This window comes from Dromiciops gliroides, chromosome 5 (genome assembly GCF_019393635.1).
Source record: "Dromiciops gliroides isolate mDroGli1 chromosome 5, mDroGli1.pri, whole genome shotgun sequence".
Lineage (NCBI taxonomy): Eukaryota > Metazoa > Chordata > Mammalia > Microbiotheria > Microbiotheriidae > Dromiciops > Dromiciops gliroides.
In genome coordinates this window covers 99,982,502-99,998,463 of record NC_057865.1, presented here as the reverse complement: position 1 = coordinate 99,998,463, position 15,962 = coordinate 99,982,502, and the positions used below count along the sequence as shown (strand labels likewise).

The window sequence follows — 15,962 nt, the reverse complement described above, 5'->3', positions numbered from 1 at the left end:
ATAATTTAGTTCCTGTTCTTTTACTTTAAATAATTGTGAATATGGGTAGGTCATTATATCTAATGTCTTCATATTTTACAAGGGAGAGTCATTGGTAAATAACTTCCTATTCTTTTAATATGATGTATGTTAATGTCACTAGTATACTAGTATCACCAACATTCAATTCATATGTAGAAACAATGAGCCCTAAAAGAGGCTCTCTTTAAGGAAAGAGTGTCAAATCAGCTTCTCGGAAGTTACATAAATACATGTAGTAAGGAATATGACTGACCTACAACAAGAATATACTAAGCATTGTAGGGAAAATATTTATTATTTATTAATATTGTTTGAACCTAGATTTATGTGACTAGAAAATTGTCTAACCCAAAAGTTTACCTAAGAGATCAGGCTGACCTCACAGACACTGAAATCAAGCCAACTGGAGGTTGGCTGTAAGAAATGCTTAGGTCAGTGGCAGCTAGATGGTGAAGTAGATAAAGCACCGGCCCTGGATTCAGGAGGACCTGAGTTCAAATCCAGCCTCAGACACTTGACATTTACTAGCTGTGTGACCCTGGGCAAGTAACTTAAGTCTCATTGCCCCACCCAAAAAAAGAAAAGAAAAGAAAAGAAATGCTAAGGTTGCTCTCTGCTTGTTTTTGGTCTGTTCAGGTCTTAATTTAGGTCCACTCAAAAAGCTTGTGTTTTGAGTTCCCCAAATTATGTTGAATGTTTATACTTACCTGCTGATATAGATTTCAAATTATCCTTCTCTGAAAACTGCCTACTGTCCACATGTGGTCAATCAGCCTGATTGACGACAAGCACGCACGCACACACACACACACACACACACACACACACAGTATACATCCATATAGTGTAACACCACAAAGACTTGGGAGAGAGATGCATTCTGGCTCTCTCCTTTGTCAAATGACCTAATAAAACTCTTTCTAAAACTGTTTCAGGTTTGGGGATTTGTTCTCCAACGAACTGCATTTAATAGGTGCCGAAAAAAGAGATAACATATAAATATTTAAGTATACATAAAGTAAATAGAGAATAGATAGAAACTAATACATGATGGTAAGGCATAAGCAACTAGAAGGGGCTGGGAAAGCCCTCATTTTAAAAAAAAGGAGAAATTGAACACTGAGTCTTGAATGAAGTCAGAGGTAGAGGTTAAGGGACAAGGTATTTCAAGCATGGGGAACGAGTATGGAAAAGCACAGGAAGAGGGGATGGAGTATTGTATTTGAGGAAATACAAGTAGGGATGTAATTGGAGCCTAGAGTGTGTAGAGTGTAGTATAAAAGAAGACCAGGGCGGCAGCTAGGTGGCACAGTGGATAAAACATCAGCCCTGGATTCAAATCCGGTCTCAGACACTTGACACTTACTAGCTATGTAACCCTGGGCAAGTCACTTGACCCTTATTGCAAAGGAGGAGGAAGGGAGGAGGAAGCAGGGAAAGGGAGGGGGAGAGGGAGGGGGAGGGGAGGAGGAAGAGGGGGAGGAAGAGGAGGAGGAGGAGGGGAGGAGGAAGAGGGGGAGGAAGAGGAGGAGGAGGAGAAGGAGAAGAAGAAGGAAGGAAGGAAGGAAGGAAGGAAGGAAGGAAGGAAGGAAGGAAGGAAGGAAGGAAGGAAGGAAGGAAGGAAGGAAGGAAGGAAGGAAGGAAGGAAGGAAGGAAGGAAGGAAGGAAGGAGGAGAAGAAGACGAGAAATATAGAGTTAAGGTTATAAAGAGTTTTCAATATCAGAAGAGTTCATATTTTACCTGGAGGTAACCAAGACCCACTGGAATCACTGAGAAAGGGAGTGACATGGGGGGTGGGGGTGGGGGGGGACAGGAATTCCATTGCTGCTGAGCAAAGACTATTGGGGTGGGGAAAGACTAAAAAGCTACTATAATAGTCCCTGTGAGAAATAATGAACACCTGACCAAGAATTGTGGCTATGTGAATAAAAATGGAGAGATGCATACAAAAGATATCAATTATCAAGATTTAGTGTATGGGGTGAGGGAGGGAGAGGAGTTGAGGATAAAATCTAGATTCTGATCCTGTATGACTGGGAAGATGGTGATATTCTCATCCGTTCAGGAAAAGGGAGAATCTGGGGGAAAAGTTAATGAGTCCTATTTGGGATATACTGAATTTGTGATGCATCTGGAACATGGTGTTTGAAATGTTAAAAAAGGTCTTTGGTGATGCTGGACTGTAGTTCTGAAAAAAGATGAGGACTGGTTATATAAACATGGAAATTGTATCTGCACAGAGATGATAAAGAAACCCATGGGAGCCGATAAGGTTAACAAGTGAGACAGTAAAAAAGCAAGGAACCTGAAACAGAGACATGAGGGACAATCATGGTTAGTGCGTATGACATGGATGAAAAGTTAGCAAAGGACTCTAAGAACCTGAAGAAAGCAGAGTCACAAAAACCTAGAGAGGAAAGATTATCAAGTGGTTATCAGTAGTTTCAAATACTGCAGAGGAAAGAAGAACTTATCAGGGGGAGAAAAGGCCAGATTTAGCATAGCTGGATTTGAGAAATTCTTCTAAAACTGCAGCTGTAATGTCCATAACCTGGACCCAGTGTACCTAACCATGGAACAGCTGCAGTCTGGCTTTTTCATAGAAGAAATTAATCAGGAAACCAATTTGGTAAGGATTATTTAGTAACTGTCTGTCCCTAATCTTGCCCTCAAGTGACAAGCAGCTGTGGCATATTGGCAAGAGACCAGAATTTTTACTCAGAGAATTTAGTTTCCAATCCTGGAATGGGCTAGTCACCATCCCATTCTGGACCTCCATTTCTTCACCTGTAACATGAGGGGGGCTCTAAGATCTCATATATCTCTAAGTCCTATGATCACATGATCCTACAGCAGATGGAAGGCTTTGTTGTCAGCTTAGGAGAAGCTGACAAAGCTTTTCCTCTCCAAGTAAAGCCTATGACTAGCTACCTTCATAAAAGGCTGAACAGCAAGTCACACAATGGAAGATTAAGGAGACAAAAGGTTGAGCCACAGCTTCCCAAACTGGTAACTGGGCAGTAAATACCTTACTTAGCACACACTTGACACATAGTAGGGGCTTAATAAATGTTTATCCATAGATTCACCATTAACTGAATCTCCCAAGTCAACTGAGAAACTTATTTGTGCCTTGTGCACAAGAAGGGCATGTCCAAAGGCCAAATCATATACTTTCTTTCTGAGGTCATAACCCACCAGTTTGGTCAACCAAAGGAATGGAGGAAGGCCTTATATAAATTGGGTGCCCCTATTCCAATGGGCCTCACTGACATCTCTGAATGTAATATTTACATTGATAATACCAAGATAACCTGGAATACTGGAGCGCACAGTGTCTAAAGTCCCTAATACTCCAGAATTTCTTTGTTTTGGCTTAAGCCCGTACCCAGAATTGCATGTACTAGATTACTTGGTAATGCTCTTTCTTGCTTATCATCTAGGTAAGTGATGCTATTTTGTATTATAAATGAGACTACAGATTGCTTACTCAAGGAATCCCTAAAATGTTCTCTCATTGGCCACTATGGAAGATAGGGATGGAATTGGACCTATGATTTCAATAAAATCATTTGAGAGGGAACTCCTAGGTGAGAAAACTCCTTCTACAAGTGGAAGATGGTACTTTCTCTGCAATCAATTACCCTAGAGAGTTATCTAACACCCTGAGAAGTTAAGTGACTTAGTCAGAGTCTTACAGCCTGTACATATCAGAAGTGGGACATAGATCCAGAATTTCCTAATTCTATCTATCCTGGTTTCTCTCTTTCCATGCCAGGGTGCTTCTCATGCTAGCCATGAGACCTTGATAAATTCAATTTGTTAATTGACTACTATGTGCAAGCTATCATCCTTGACATTAGAGATACAAAGATGAAAAATATCACCTTCTCTGACCTCAGTGAGTTTATAGTTCAGTATGAAGGAATATAGTATTTTAAGTAACCGAAATCAGGAAAAAAGAACCGTCACTCAATAGAAGATGCAAAGTATTTTGTAACAAGAGGTCACAATAAAAGTTTAAAAAAGCAAAGAAAAATAGGCCCACAAGTGGAAGGCAACAGAAATGGTGAGAGTTATAGTTTAAAGGGTAGAGGGGGAGGACTATGATTCCAAGATTTTTTTGGGGGGGGGAGAGATTGTTAGCTTTTTTAATTTGTTTATTTATTTGCTTATCTATCTATTTGTTTGTTTGTTTGCTTGCTTGCTTGCTTGTTTGCTTGTTTGTTTGTTTTTCCAAGCCAATGAGGGTTAGGTGACTTGCCCAGGGTTACACTGCTAGTAAGCGTCAAGTGTCTGAGGCCGAATTTGAACCCAGGTCCTCCTGAATCCAGGGCCAGTGCTTGATCCATTGTGCCACCTAGATGCCTCCGATTTCAAGATTTTTGAGGTGGAACAATTATTATAATTATTATTATTATTATAGTAGTGACAAGATCTAAGATATGACAATTTAGCTAAAGTAGCTGGTGAACTAAAGTTTCCTAGAGTTGAAGAAGTAGAAGACATTGTTGGGTGATTGTTAAAGAATTCTTATTTGGGAGAAGCACCAGGGAACAAAGGGCAAGAGGTTCTCTTTATTTTCCATCTGCTCTCTCTTAGGTTTCAAGACCCCAGGAGCATCATGCCTCCCTCAAAAGAAGCAGGTCACCTATAATCTCATCACAATGCAGATTGGGGGCAGCTAGGTGGCGCAGTGGATAGAGCACCGGCCCTGGAGTCAGGAGTACCTGAGTTCAAATCGGGCCTCAGACACTTAACACTTACTAGCTGTGTGACCCTGGGCAGTCACTTAACCGCAATTGCCTCACTAAAAAAAAAAAAAAAAGACAATGCAGATTGACTCAGCTTTTGATACATATATTCACTCAATTCCCCCCCCCCCCCCCCCCCCGTGAATGGAGAGGAGGAGCAATAAAATATTCCAAAGCCTTACTTTACGAGGGGCCCAAAACTTTTCAGGTAATAATTCATTTTCTACCAGTAGTTTTCTTAGGCTTTACGACTCCTGACTGGGTGTTGTTCAGTCATTTCTGAGACTTTGTGACCTCAGTTGGGGTTTTCTTAGCAAAGATACTGGAATGGGTGGCCATTTCCTTCTTGAGCTCATTTTACAGATGAGATGAGAAACTGAGGCAAACAGGCTGAAGTGACTCACCCAGGGTTACACAGCTAGTAAGGCCAGAATTGAGCTTAGGAAGATGAGTCGTCATTCCAAGCCCCGTGCTCTATCCACTGGGCCAGGTAGCTGCCCTAATATATGTATACTGAATTGAATTGGTTCCTCCTCCTCCTCCTTTCCCAAAGAGTAGAGGAAGTAGAAAATCTAATTCAATAGAAATTGATTAAGTAAGAAAAAGCTACTAGTTTAAGTAAAACATAAGACTGCTGCCCTCTAAGAGTTTAGAGTCTAGAAAACTTGCTTTGGTGGAAGTGGCACAGAGGGCAATTAACACCCATCAATATTTGCGAATCAGAGTATAATTATGTGCATGGCAAATCGTGAGGTAAAACCTAATGCAAATTGGACAGCAATGGGGAAAAATAAAAATTCTCTCTAACCTCAAACCTAATTAGATTAAATTTGATAGACTTATCATGATAGACTGATAAATTAAAAAAACACTTCCTCAAAAGCACAATTAAGAGCTTTTATCCATACAGCTCTTTGCAGTTAACTCAGTGCTTCCCTCACAACAGGCCTAGAAATTAGGAAATGTCAGTATTACTATCCCCATGTCAAAGATGAGCAAACAGTTGGAGAGACTTGTCCAGAGGCACCTAGCTCATAATTGTTGATGACATACCTTGAAATCAAGTCCTCCAACATCAAGAGTAGTCTATTATACCTATGACATCAAACTCCCAGAAGCAGTAGGAGGTGGTAGAAAAAGGGCTAGATTTGTATTCAGAAAGCCCGAGTTCAAATCCCAGCTCTGTCATGTACCACCTGGGTGACTTTAAGACATTTAAACTTTTTGCCTCAGTTTCCTCTTCTGTCAAATGAGAGCATTGGAATAAATGGCCTTTAAGGTCCCTTTTGGCTCTAAATCAATAATCTTTTGACATGTGATTGGATGAGGCATCATTATAGGAAAAGGGATACATTTAGGGTAATGAAAGTACCAAAGGAAAGATTTATTTTTGCTGAACTGATATCTCAAAGGTTCATTTACACTAATATGGAACTTTTGCAGCTCCTTAAATGTTCTTTTTATTTTTTTCAAAATGGGACATATATTTTCTGCCAGTCTTATTTACAGAGACTGAAGCTTGTACATAACAGTTTTGCTCAACAGACCTGAACCAAACATGCAAATTGCTCATCAGATCCCAGCCACAGGATTCATTTAAAATGTGCTCAAAAACAAGTTCACGTTCAGCATGGCAGAGTACACCAAAAAAGACAAAAATATGGTCAGCAGGCTAGCTCTGTAAGGACGCTGAGATGCCTATTACTAAACACTTAAGGCTATTTCAGGACTAAGCTAATCACTGCCAGGCAAAGGGCCTGCTCCCAGCTTACCAGAACCCACAAGAGCTTATGGAAACATAGCCCAAGAGGAAAAACGTGGGCAGGACCTACAAGCTGGCACCATCCAGGCTAAAGGAAACACCAGATTTCTACTGGCTTGAGTGCACCTGAATGGTAGGTACCATACTCTCTCCTATCTGACAATGTCATCTGATACACCAGGATCCCAGAAAACAGTCACATAATGAAATGGAATCCTTACTGAGGGGCACAGCTGTCTAATTTCATCCAGATCTGGGCCATAGGTCTAACTCTTCTGAATGTATCCATAATTAATGCCCCCCAATTTACCCTATGCCCTTCAGTTCTCTCCCTGAGCATGTTAAATTACTACACTAATAAGCACTTCTCTTAGATCATCGCTATTTATTTCTGCTTGTTGCAAATACCCCCATCAAAATCTCAACTAAGGGAAATTTCACCTAGCCAGTGGAATTTTCCTCCCAAAGCGGTAATAAAGAGAACAATAGCCATATATTTTATTTTCTGCTCTCGCCCACTGGCAGGCTTCTTTCCAAATACTTGAAAGCAACTATTATTGAAATCTAAAAGCTCCATAGGATTCCACTTCCCAAAACACTAATGCAACAAAGAGTTTCTAATTATTATTCCCGCAGCAAAAAAAGAAAAGAAACAAAACAAAACCTATAACTCTATAAATAAACAGCTTCCTATAGGGCTTTCCTTTCAAGACTCATATTCATTCAGTAAAAAGGTACACTCAAAACAATAAGGTAACAATTATCAGTAGTTTTTTTCTGAAATCTGGCTGCAAAGGAAGGTCTATTTAGCAACTTGTGGTAAAGAGCTGAAGCCGTAACACTAAAGACTTGGTGTTATTTATCTAACAGTTAGAATGATAGATTTTGATTCCACACAACGTAACAAAGATTATATAGCAGGCCTGGGCTTAGAAACAAATGCCTTTCTGGACTGCTTGTAGGCACTGTACTTTGGGGAGGAGAACATGGCGGATGCCCCTCAATGTTTCCCCATACGGTGCTTCCCCACAGCACGCTGCTCAAGAAGTCCTTCACACCTCAGCAGAATAAATTGTGTACTTCAATGGAAATGGTCCACCATGGGGAATTGCTCTTTACTTTTCAATAACAAAACAATTTTAGAGAAAGGAAATCCACTGCTGAAAATGAAAATGCCAATGTTTCAGAAAAGGCCGTTTCAGACAAAGTTGCACAGATTTTGAATGCAAGAGGATGGTCTAGGGAGTTAGACCACCTCAAGTATAACATGGGGGTGGCACAGAAGCTCATCACAGGACACTGGACACACAAGTCATTATTTAGATCCCCTGCTTCCCTTTTCTAGTCTCATGGAACACTGCATATTTGGTTTGGTCAATTCTGTCTTCTCTTTCTTTGACTAAGAATGCTACTAAGGAGAAGTAGAAAGAACTGTTCAACTTCATAGCCAAACAAAATTAACTCAATTCATTAAGATTTAACATCACACTAAATGCTTTGACTACATCAAAGTATCTCTACACTTCTTTGTTTTTATTTTTAAAGTTAATTAGTTCAGCAAACAATCAAAAAGCATCTTCCTGTTCTAATTTTAAAAAAAAATTTTTGGAAAGAAGAACTATGAGAAGTTGCCTTCCCTCACTCCTCTGCAGAGGAGGAATTCCATGACTTTAGATCACTGCATGTAACATCAGGCTTAGAGAAACTCACTAGCTTTGCCGAGCTTTTTTTCCTGCTTTTAAAATTCTTTATTATAAAGGAGTAGGAGGAATGATATAATAGGAAATGTAATTCATACAGAAACAAAATATATAAATAAAAACCTATTTAAAAATAAAAACATGGGAGTTGCAAAGACTCTCTCTCAATATAATATAAGCTTGTTGAAGGTAGGATCTCTATTTTTTTTGCCCTTGCATCCCTAACCTCTAAAGCAGCAGCTTAATAAATGTAAGTAGCCTAGATTTGACCCGTTATTGATTACACAGAGATCCAGAGGGGAGAGAGGAGAGAAATGAACCAAATATGATATGACAATTACCACTGTTTGAAAACATTTTCTTGTTTTTAATAATATTCTGAATTACCATTAGTATTGAATACACAGTTGGTGGCACAATGGATTGAGCATGAACCTCAAATCAGGAAGACAGAAGTTCAAATTCTGGCCCCAGACACTTACTAGCTGTGTGACCCTGGGTAAGTCAGTTAACCTCTGTTTCCCTTAGTTTCCTAAACCATAGGACCGGAATACTAGTGCCACCTACCTGGCAGGGTGGTTGTAAAGATCAAATGAGATAATATTTGTAAAAACTATTTATCAGCATTCCTAGTGCACAGTAGGTGTTTAATAAATGCTTATTCCCTTTCCCCCATTAGGAGGGCTACCAGATAAAGGCTGAGTACAAATTCCATGAGCTTAAATTCATTGGAAAAACCTGATGTAAACTTTTTCATTTCTGTATTCTTAGCACCTGCATATGTACAAAAACTGAAGGGATTAACAAACATTTGTTTAACTGAAGTGACAAAAATTTTAAAAGGAGGCAGAAATTGACAATACGAAGAGTTGTAATTCCAGTTGCTGAACCCCATTAATTGGTGTTTCTTACAATAATAGCAATAATTTAATTTATATTTATGTAGTGCTTAAAGGTTATGAATCATTTTGCATTATCTCAATTGATCCTTACAATGTGCCTCTTAAGAAGGAACGATCACCCCAATTTATAAAGAAGGAAACTTTAGCTATGAGAGGGTAAGTGCCTTGGCCTCAATCATCTACATGACAACCAGCAGAGACTTAAACACTGGTCTGACTTCAAGTCCAGTTTTCTTCCCAGATCAAGGTTAGTTATTCAAAATGGAAGTATTTCTTTAGAAGAAAATGAAATGATATCTGGTAATGAAACAGTGGTCATAGAAGAAGTAAAAATAGTAGTGGTGGTGGTGGTGGTAGTAATAGCAATAGCAATAGTAGTCTTAGTACTAATAGTAGTAGTTGTAGTAATAGCTAGTATTTACATATTACTCTAAGTTTGCAAAATATTTATGTCATTTGATGCCCAGAGCTCTATCACACTTGTTAGCTTCAGGAGAATTTGATCAAAGAATGAAACTTTCTATGTTAGGCTTTCTGTACAATAAAAAATACCATACAATAAAACATCTGTTAATGAAGAGAATGAATTCCAATAATGTACTTTGTTAGATACTACATCATCAGAATGAGAAATAAAAAAGAAAGCACAAGGATGCATTCTGGCATGTCAGGGGAAATCTGGAGGGAAAAGACTTGAGGCCAATTTCAACTGGTCAAAAATGTCTTCAAGCCATGGAAAAAGTCATTACTACATTTAAAAGGCTCTTTATCCTATAGTAGCTACTAGGAATTGTACACAGTACTAATAATCCAAAGGAAAGGGGAAGATTGTCACCACTTTCTCTCATGTCAAATTTCACTATCCCACTAAGTTGGCAATAAAAAAAGACACACCACCATAATCTTTGATAGAGAAAGGACCTGGAACTAGAGAATTGGGGTTTTTTAACAACTTTGTCACAATTTAATTTTGTGACTTTCAGCTAAATTTCCTCAACATACTGAAATTTACTTTACCCATCTGTAAAACAGGGGTGAAACAGAATATCCCAACTGCTTTATTTATAGGGCAGCCAGAGGAAGGAACCAATTAGATTTGGGCAGAGGCAGCTAAGTGATACAGTAGATAAAGCTCTGGTTCCAGTATCAAGAAGACTTGAATTAAAACATGGCCTCAGACTCTGTCTGTGAGACACTTAACCAGTCATTTCGCTCATTTGCCTCAGTTTCTTCAACTATAAAATAATAGCAAGCTTGTCATGAAAATCCAATAAGCTATTTGTGAAAGTAGCCTACTATGTCTAGCACATAGTAGGCACTTAATAAATGCTTATTTCTGTCTTTCCTTTATAACTCTAAAACATTAGATTAATATAATAATATTTTCATCATCATCATCATTAAAGACTATACCTTTCCTCATTCTAAATATGACCAAGTTATACTAAACCTGCATGCCTTTCTTTGAGTTTGATGCCAGTGCCCCAAAGCTTAGAGAATGAACTACACTGTGGAGAAATGGCTTCATTTTACAAATAGTATGCACCAAAGGTGTTAAAATGCTTTTGCTGATAATCTTTAAAAACTGATCCTCTTTCAAACAGAAAAAATAAACCAACGAAGATTCATTAATCTGTAGTTTGTCAATAGGAAAACCAGAATGGTGTAGTAAAAAGGAACACCATATTTAGGAAGATAATCTGGGTTCAAATTCTGGATTTGCTAGGACCTGAGTAAATCCTGGATAACTAGGTGGTACAGTGGGCAGTGCCCTGATATGGAGTCAGGAAGATATAAGCTCAAAACCTGACTCAGAAATTAGCTGTGTCACCCAAGGGAAGTCCTTCTTAGATTGTTTTCTGTAAAATAGTAATAATAATAGCATCTACTTCATGGTGTTATTGAGAGCATAAAATCAATGTAAAGTGATATAAATGAAAGCCATTAATTCATGACTAATTTAACTTGTCTTCATCAGCAAAGTGAGAGTTTTGAAGTAAATCTCTAGAGTTCCTTCCACTTTTCAAAGTGGAAGACAGTAGTCATGCAATTGCAAAGAACTCATGATGGAAAATGTTCTCCACATCCAGAAAAAGAACTGTGGGATCTGAATGAAGATTGAAAATTACTATTTTTACTTTTTGTGTTGTTCTTTTCTTTTTTTTTGAGGTTTTTCTCTTTTGTTCTAATTCTATTTTCACAACATGACAAATGTGGAAATATGTTTAATGTGATTGCACCAATATAACCTATATCAGATTACATGTCGTCTTGGGGAGGGGGGAGGAAAAGGAGGGAGGGAGAAAAATTTGGAACTCAAAGTCTTATAAAAATGAATGTTGAAAACTATCTTTACATGTAACTGGAAAAAAAAACCATACTATTTAAAAAAAGATAGTAGTCATGACATGCTGGTGTGCATTCCTACAGAGAGAAGCTAAACAAAATCACACTGAATCTCTCACTCTCACATGAGAGCTTTTTTTCCAAATATTAGCACAATCAGCTTCTGTTCCTTCAACAGTAACTACATTCTGACACTGGATCTTTACTTGAATCTTTCAATATTAATGACTTTCCAAAGATTATGTTCTACTGTCTCAGACTGCAAGAATCCAGAGTAGCCTCCAGGCCACAATGAGGCATCAGAGTAGGATTTGGATAAAGGAGGACAGGTAACATGATACAAACAAATGTACATATTCAAGATTTGTAATATCAGGCTTTTGTTTTTGCTGCATCTGTCAATAAGAGTATATACAGTTGATCCTCATATATTTCAAATAACTGTTTTAGTTAAGAATATCATTGGACAGGACTGTTTTGCATGGACATCAGTAAATAAATGAATGAATGAATGAATAAACAAATAAATGGAAATATTATTTCTAAAAATGTATAAAGGCCTAATATTCCAAATACCTTTAGCCTTGTATCCCCACCAAAATAAAATAAACATACAAAAAAGTAAAAAAAAATCCTTCAAAATAGATTAAATGACTTCATTATCTGATATTTCTAAAATACTACTTTGTGCATATATGCAATATACTTAATGGCAACCCAAGTTATAAATGTTCCTGAACAATAGTATAGCAGGAGAGAGGCCAGGATGATTAAAGAATTATATATCTTTCAAACCAGGTTATTGCAAATCAAATGAAAGCACACTGACCATTGTGGTACATTGGAGAGATTTTTGTTTTCGTTTTTTACTAAAAGAGGGATTCCAAAATTACTTCAAGACTCTACAAACCATCTGATAATCTCTCCCAGAATTAATAGTTTTATACAAACAGCAAAGTGAGGAACGGTGGATAAAACTCATTCACATTTTGTTTAGCTGTATATGTCAATCTACCTTGATAAAAAAAAAAACAGCTCAGTAAGAATTATTCCATTTTCAATTTTTTAAATACTCCATATGCACTAATCTGTGTGTGTCTATTCCATTTACACAATATTATATTTTGATGTTGCCAAATATGAAACATTCGGATTTTTTTTGGCTTGTACTATTGCCAGAAACACTTCCATATGACTCCATCTCATTAGGTGCTCCAGTTAGGAACTCAGAATAAAGTAGCCTGACGTTTCAGTAAAATAATAGCATCAAGTTCCATGCTGTGACACTATTTTATAGATAAAACAGCTCCATGATGAAGTCCTTTTGGTATATCAGTAATTAAATCCCCTTGAATGGCATCCACAGGAGATGCACTTAAGCATTCAATCTACTTTTTAATGGCCTACCGAGATTCCACTATATTCCCATCATTTGAGCTGTGCCTTTGTAACCATGGGGGAAAAAAAAAAAAGCAGACCATTCAGTAACAAACCCAGTTATGATTACCTTTGCTCCAAAGATGATGAAAATGACTTCTGTCCAAAGGTTGATTAAGGATCAATAGACAATACTTCAAATTCCCTAAGGAGAAGGGAGAAAAAAAAAAGAACTGATTGTTTTTTCCCTCCATTTTGGTCTTAGTAACATCTTCTATTTCAAGTAATTTATTATTTGATTAAAAAAAACAGTCTTAAAGCAGCTTCAATCAATTTCTTTCTTTCTTTTTTATTTTAAGAGACACTAAAAAGTAATGGGATCCACTTTGTCATACAATAATATTTTCTTCATGTTACTTTAATGTTTTACTTTTGCATACTATCAGTCTAACTGGGAAATAATCTCTAAAATTTTTGTTTTTTAAAGTAAATTCTCTATGATCTAGTGTTCAATTATCATCATTGTGGATGATTTACTCATTCTAGTAATCAATTCTCCAACCTATTGACTAGATGTTCCTAGGGCCACAGTATACTGCCCATAGTTCCCAAAAGGTCTCTTTTCTCATGGGAGATGCTAAAAGTCTATTAATTAAAACTTTACTTCCTTGTTTTGCCATTATATTATTCTAATCTAAAATTGTAGATAAACAGAGAAAAGCCAAGGGCAAGGAGAAACTAAAAAACTCACTAAGCACTTTCTTTTATATGTAAACACTTGATATTAATCTCAATTCACTCTTTCCCCTCCATTTAAAACAAAAGAAATTTTTGTTAGTTCTCCTAAGAAATATCATGTTTGCTAATGGTACAAAAAAAAATGAAAATGGAACATCAACATCACTTAACATTTACTGAGCACCTCTTTATGATGACAAAGAACTGGAAATCAAGTGAATGCCCATCAATTGGGGAATGGCTGAACAAGTTGTGGTGTATGAATGTAATGGAATATTATTGTGCTATAAGTAATGATGAGGAAGCAGATTTCAGAAAAACCTGGAAAGACTTAAGTGGACTGATACCGAGTGAAGTGAGCAGAACCAGAACACTGTACACAGCAACAGCAACAGCAACATTGTATGAAGATCACCTGTGATAGACTTAGCTCTTCTCAGCAATACAATGATCCAAGATGCTCTCCACATCCAAAAAAAAAAAAAAGAAGAACTGTGGAATCTGAATGCAGATTGAACCATACTGTTTCTACTTTTTTTTGGGGGGGTTGGGTTTTTTTTGAGGTTTTCCCCTTTTGTTTTGATTCTTTTTGAACAACTTACTAATGGAGAAATATGTTTAATGTGATTGTACATATATAAACTATATCAGATTGCTTTCTGTCTTGGGGAGGGGGAAGGAAAGGGAAGGAGGGAAGGAGAATAATTTGGAACTCAATCTTATAAAAATGAGTGTTGAAAAATATCTTTACATGTAACCTGAAAATAATAAAATACTTTTATGATTAAAAAAACATTTACTGAGCACTTATTACATGTAACATAAGGGACTACTGATTACAAGAAATAATGAAACATGGAGAGAAGGATATATACATAGAAAAGAAAACAAAGCAACATACATATGCATGCACACACATATATATACACACATACACATATACATATTATATCTAGAAATATAGACACATATTAAGTGCTAAATAAATGATATAAACATCAAATGTTATAGGCGTTCCAAAGAGGTTCAAAAGGGTATCTGCTGTCTGAGTTGGTTAGGTAAGAAGTAAGTCTGGAGCTGAGCCTCAAGAGGGAATACTTAGCCAAAGATGAAAGCAAAGTTGTGGAGAAACTGTAGAGAGGGACCAAATTTTTAAGAAAGACTGTGCAGTTTGAGCTCTTAAATATGGAGAGTAATGAAGGTTTCTGAGGAAGATTATTTCATGAATAAAGCAGAATTTTGAAAATCTCAATCTGGGGGCAGTGTTTAAGATGGATACTAGATTATGAAGCCCAGTTAAGAGATACTTCACTCCTGTAGATTCAAGATAATAAGGGCTTGGATGAAGATAGTGACAGTACAATTTGACATTACAAATGAAAAATCAATAGGACAAGGTAACTGATTACAACCAATGAGAGGTTATAAAGAGGGTAGAGCATGAAACAAAAACATGATTTTGGAGGGTCAAAAAGATGGGCATGTAGAAATATTTATTCAACAGTTAGGATTACAAGACTAGATTTCAGAACTGTCAGGACTATATGTTTGGGAATCAATGTCATGAAAACTATTAAGACCATCAAGGAAAAGAATACATAGAGAAAAACTGAATTCTCATATCAGAACCTTGAGGAATATTAACATTTTTTAAAGGACAGACAAATTATTGGGGGGGGGATGAAGGAGGTAGTTCCCACTCCTCCCACATACCTTCAAGAAAAGTGGAGGAACCAGAAGGCCCCTGAGTCCCCAAAGCCTGAAAGTAGAAGAAAGAAGCAATGGAGGAGATACAGAGCCCAGCAACAACTATTCTGGTAAGGGATAGAAGGTGCCTGGGAGAGCATTATTAGGGATATGGCTAGAAGTCTCAGAAGCATCTATGCCTATAGTTTGGAGATTGTCTTTAGATCCTTTCTTGATGACTGTGCTCCTGTCCTGGTCTTATGGGTAATAGCCCCTTTGTTCTTGGACCATAGTTATAAAGCTGCTGGCAAAGGTCTCAGAAGTTTGGCCTGAGGTTACAGAAATCACACCAGGTGCATTCACCACTGCCTATGGCAGGACTCTCAAGGCAATGACAGGTAAAAGTTCAGCTTGCACAGTGATGCTGCTAAACCAAGGATTGTTTTGTTTGTTTGTTTTATGGGGCAATGAGGGTTACGTGACTTGCCCAGGGTCACACAGCTAGTAAGTGTCAAGTGTCTGAGGCCAGATACTTCAGGGATGGTGCTCTACCCACTGCACCACCCAGCCGCCCCTGAGCCAAGGATTGTTGAGCTCAACCACAGGCTATTATTCAGCATCATCTTCTCTCCAGAACTTGACATAGACACTGCCCACTATGACCAAAATGAACG

General features: G+C 37.5%; 1 protein-coding gene across 1 annotated transcript in view; it reads right to left on the bottom strand.

The window, feature by feature from the left end:
- The window catches only part of TPK1 (thiamin pyrophosphokinase 1), a 516,691-nt gene that overhangs the window by 394,915 nt on the left and 105,814 nt on the right, over nucleotides 1-15,962 (bottom strand). Inside the window, exon 3 of the mRNA XM_043968376.1 lies at nucleotides 12,995-13,069. Within this exon, the coding sequence (XP_043824311.1) occupies nucleotides 12,995-13,069 (75 nt within the window). The remainder of the gene's footprint in view (nucleotides 1-12,994; nucleotides 13,070-15,962) is intronic.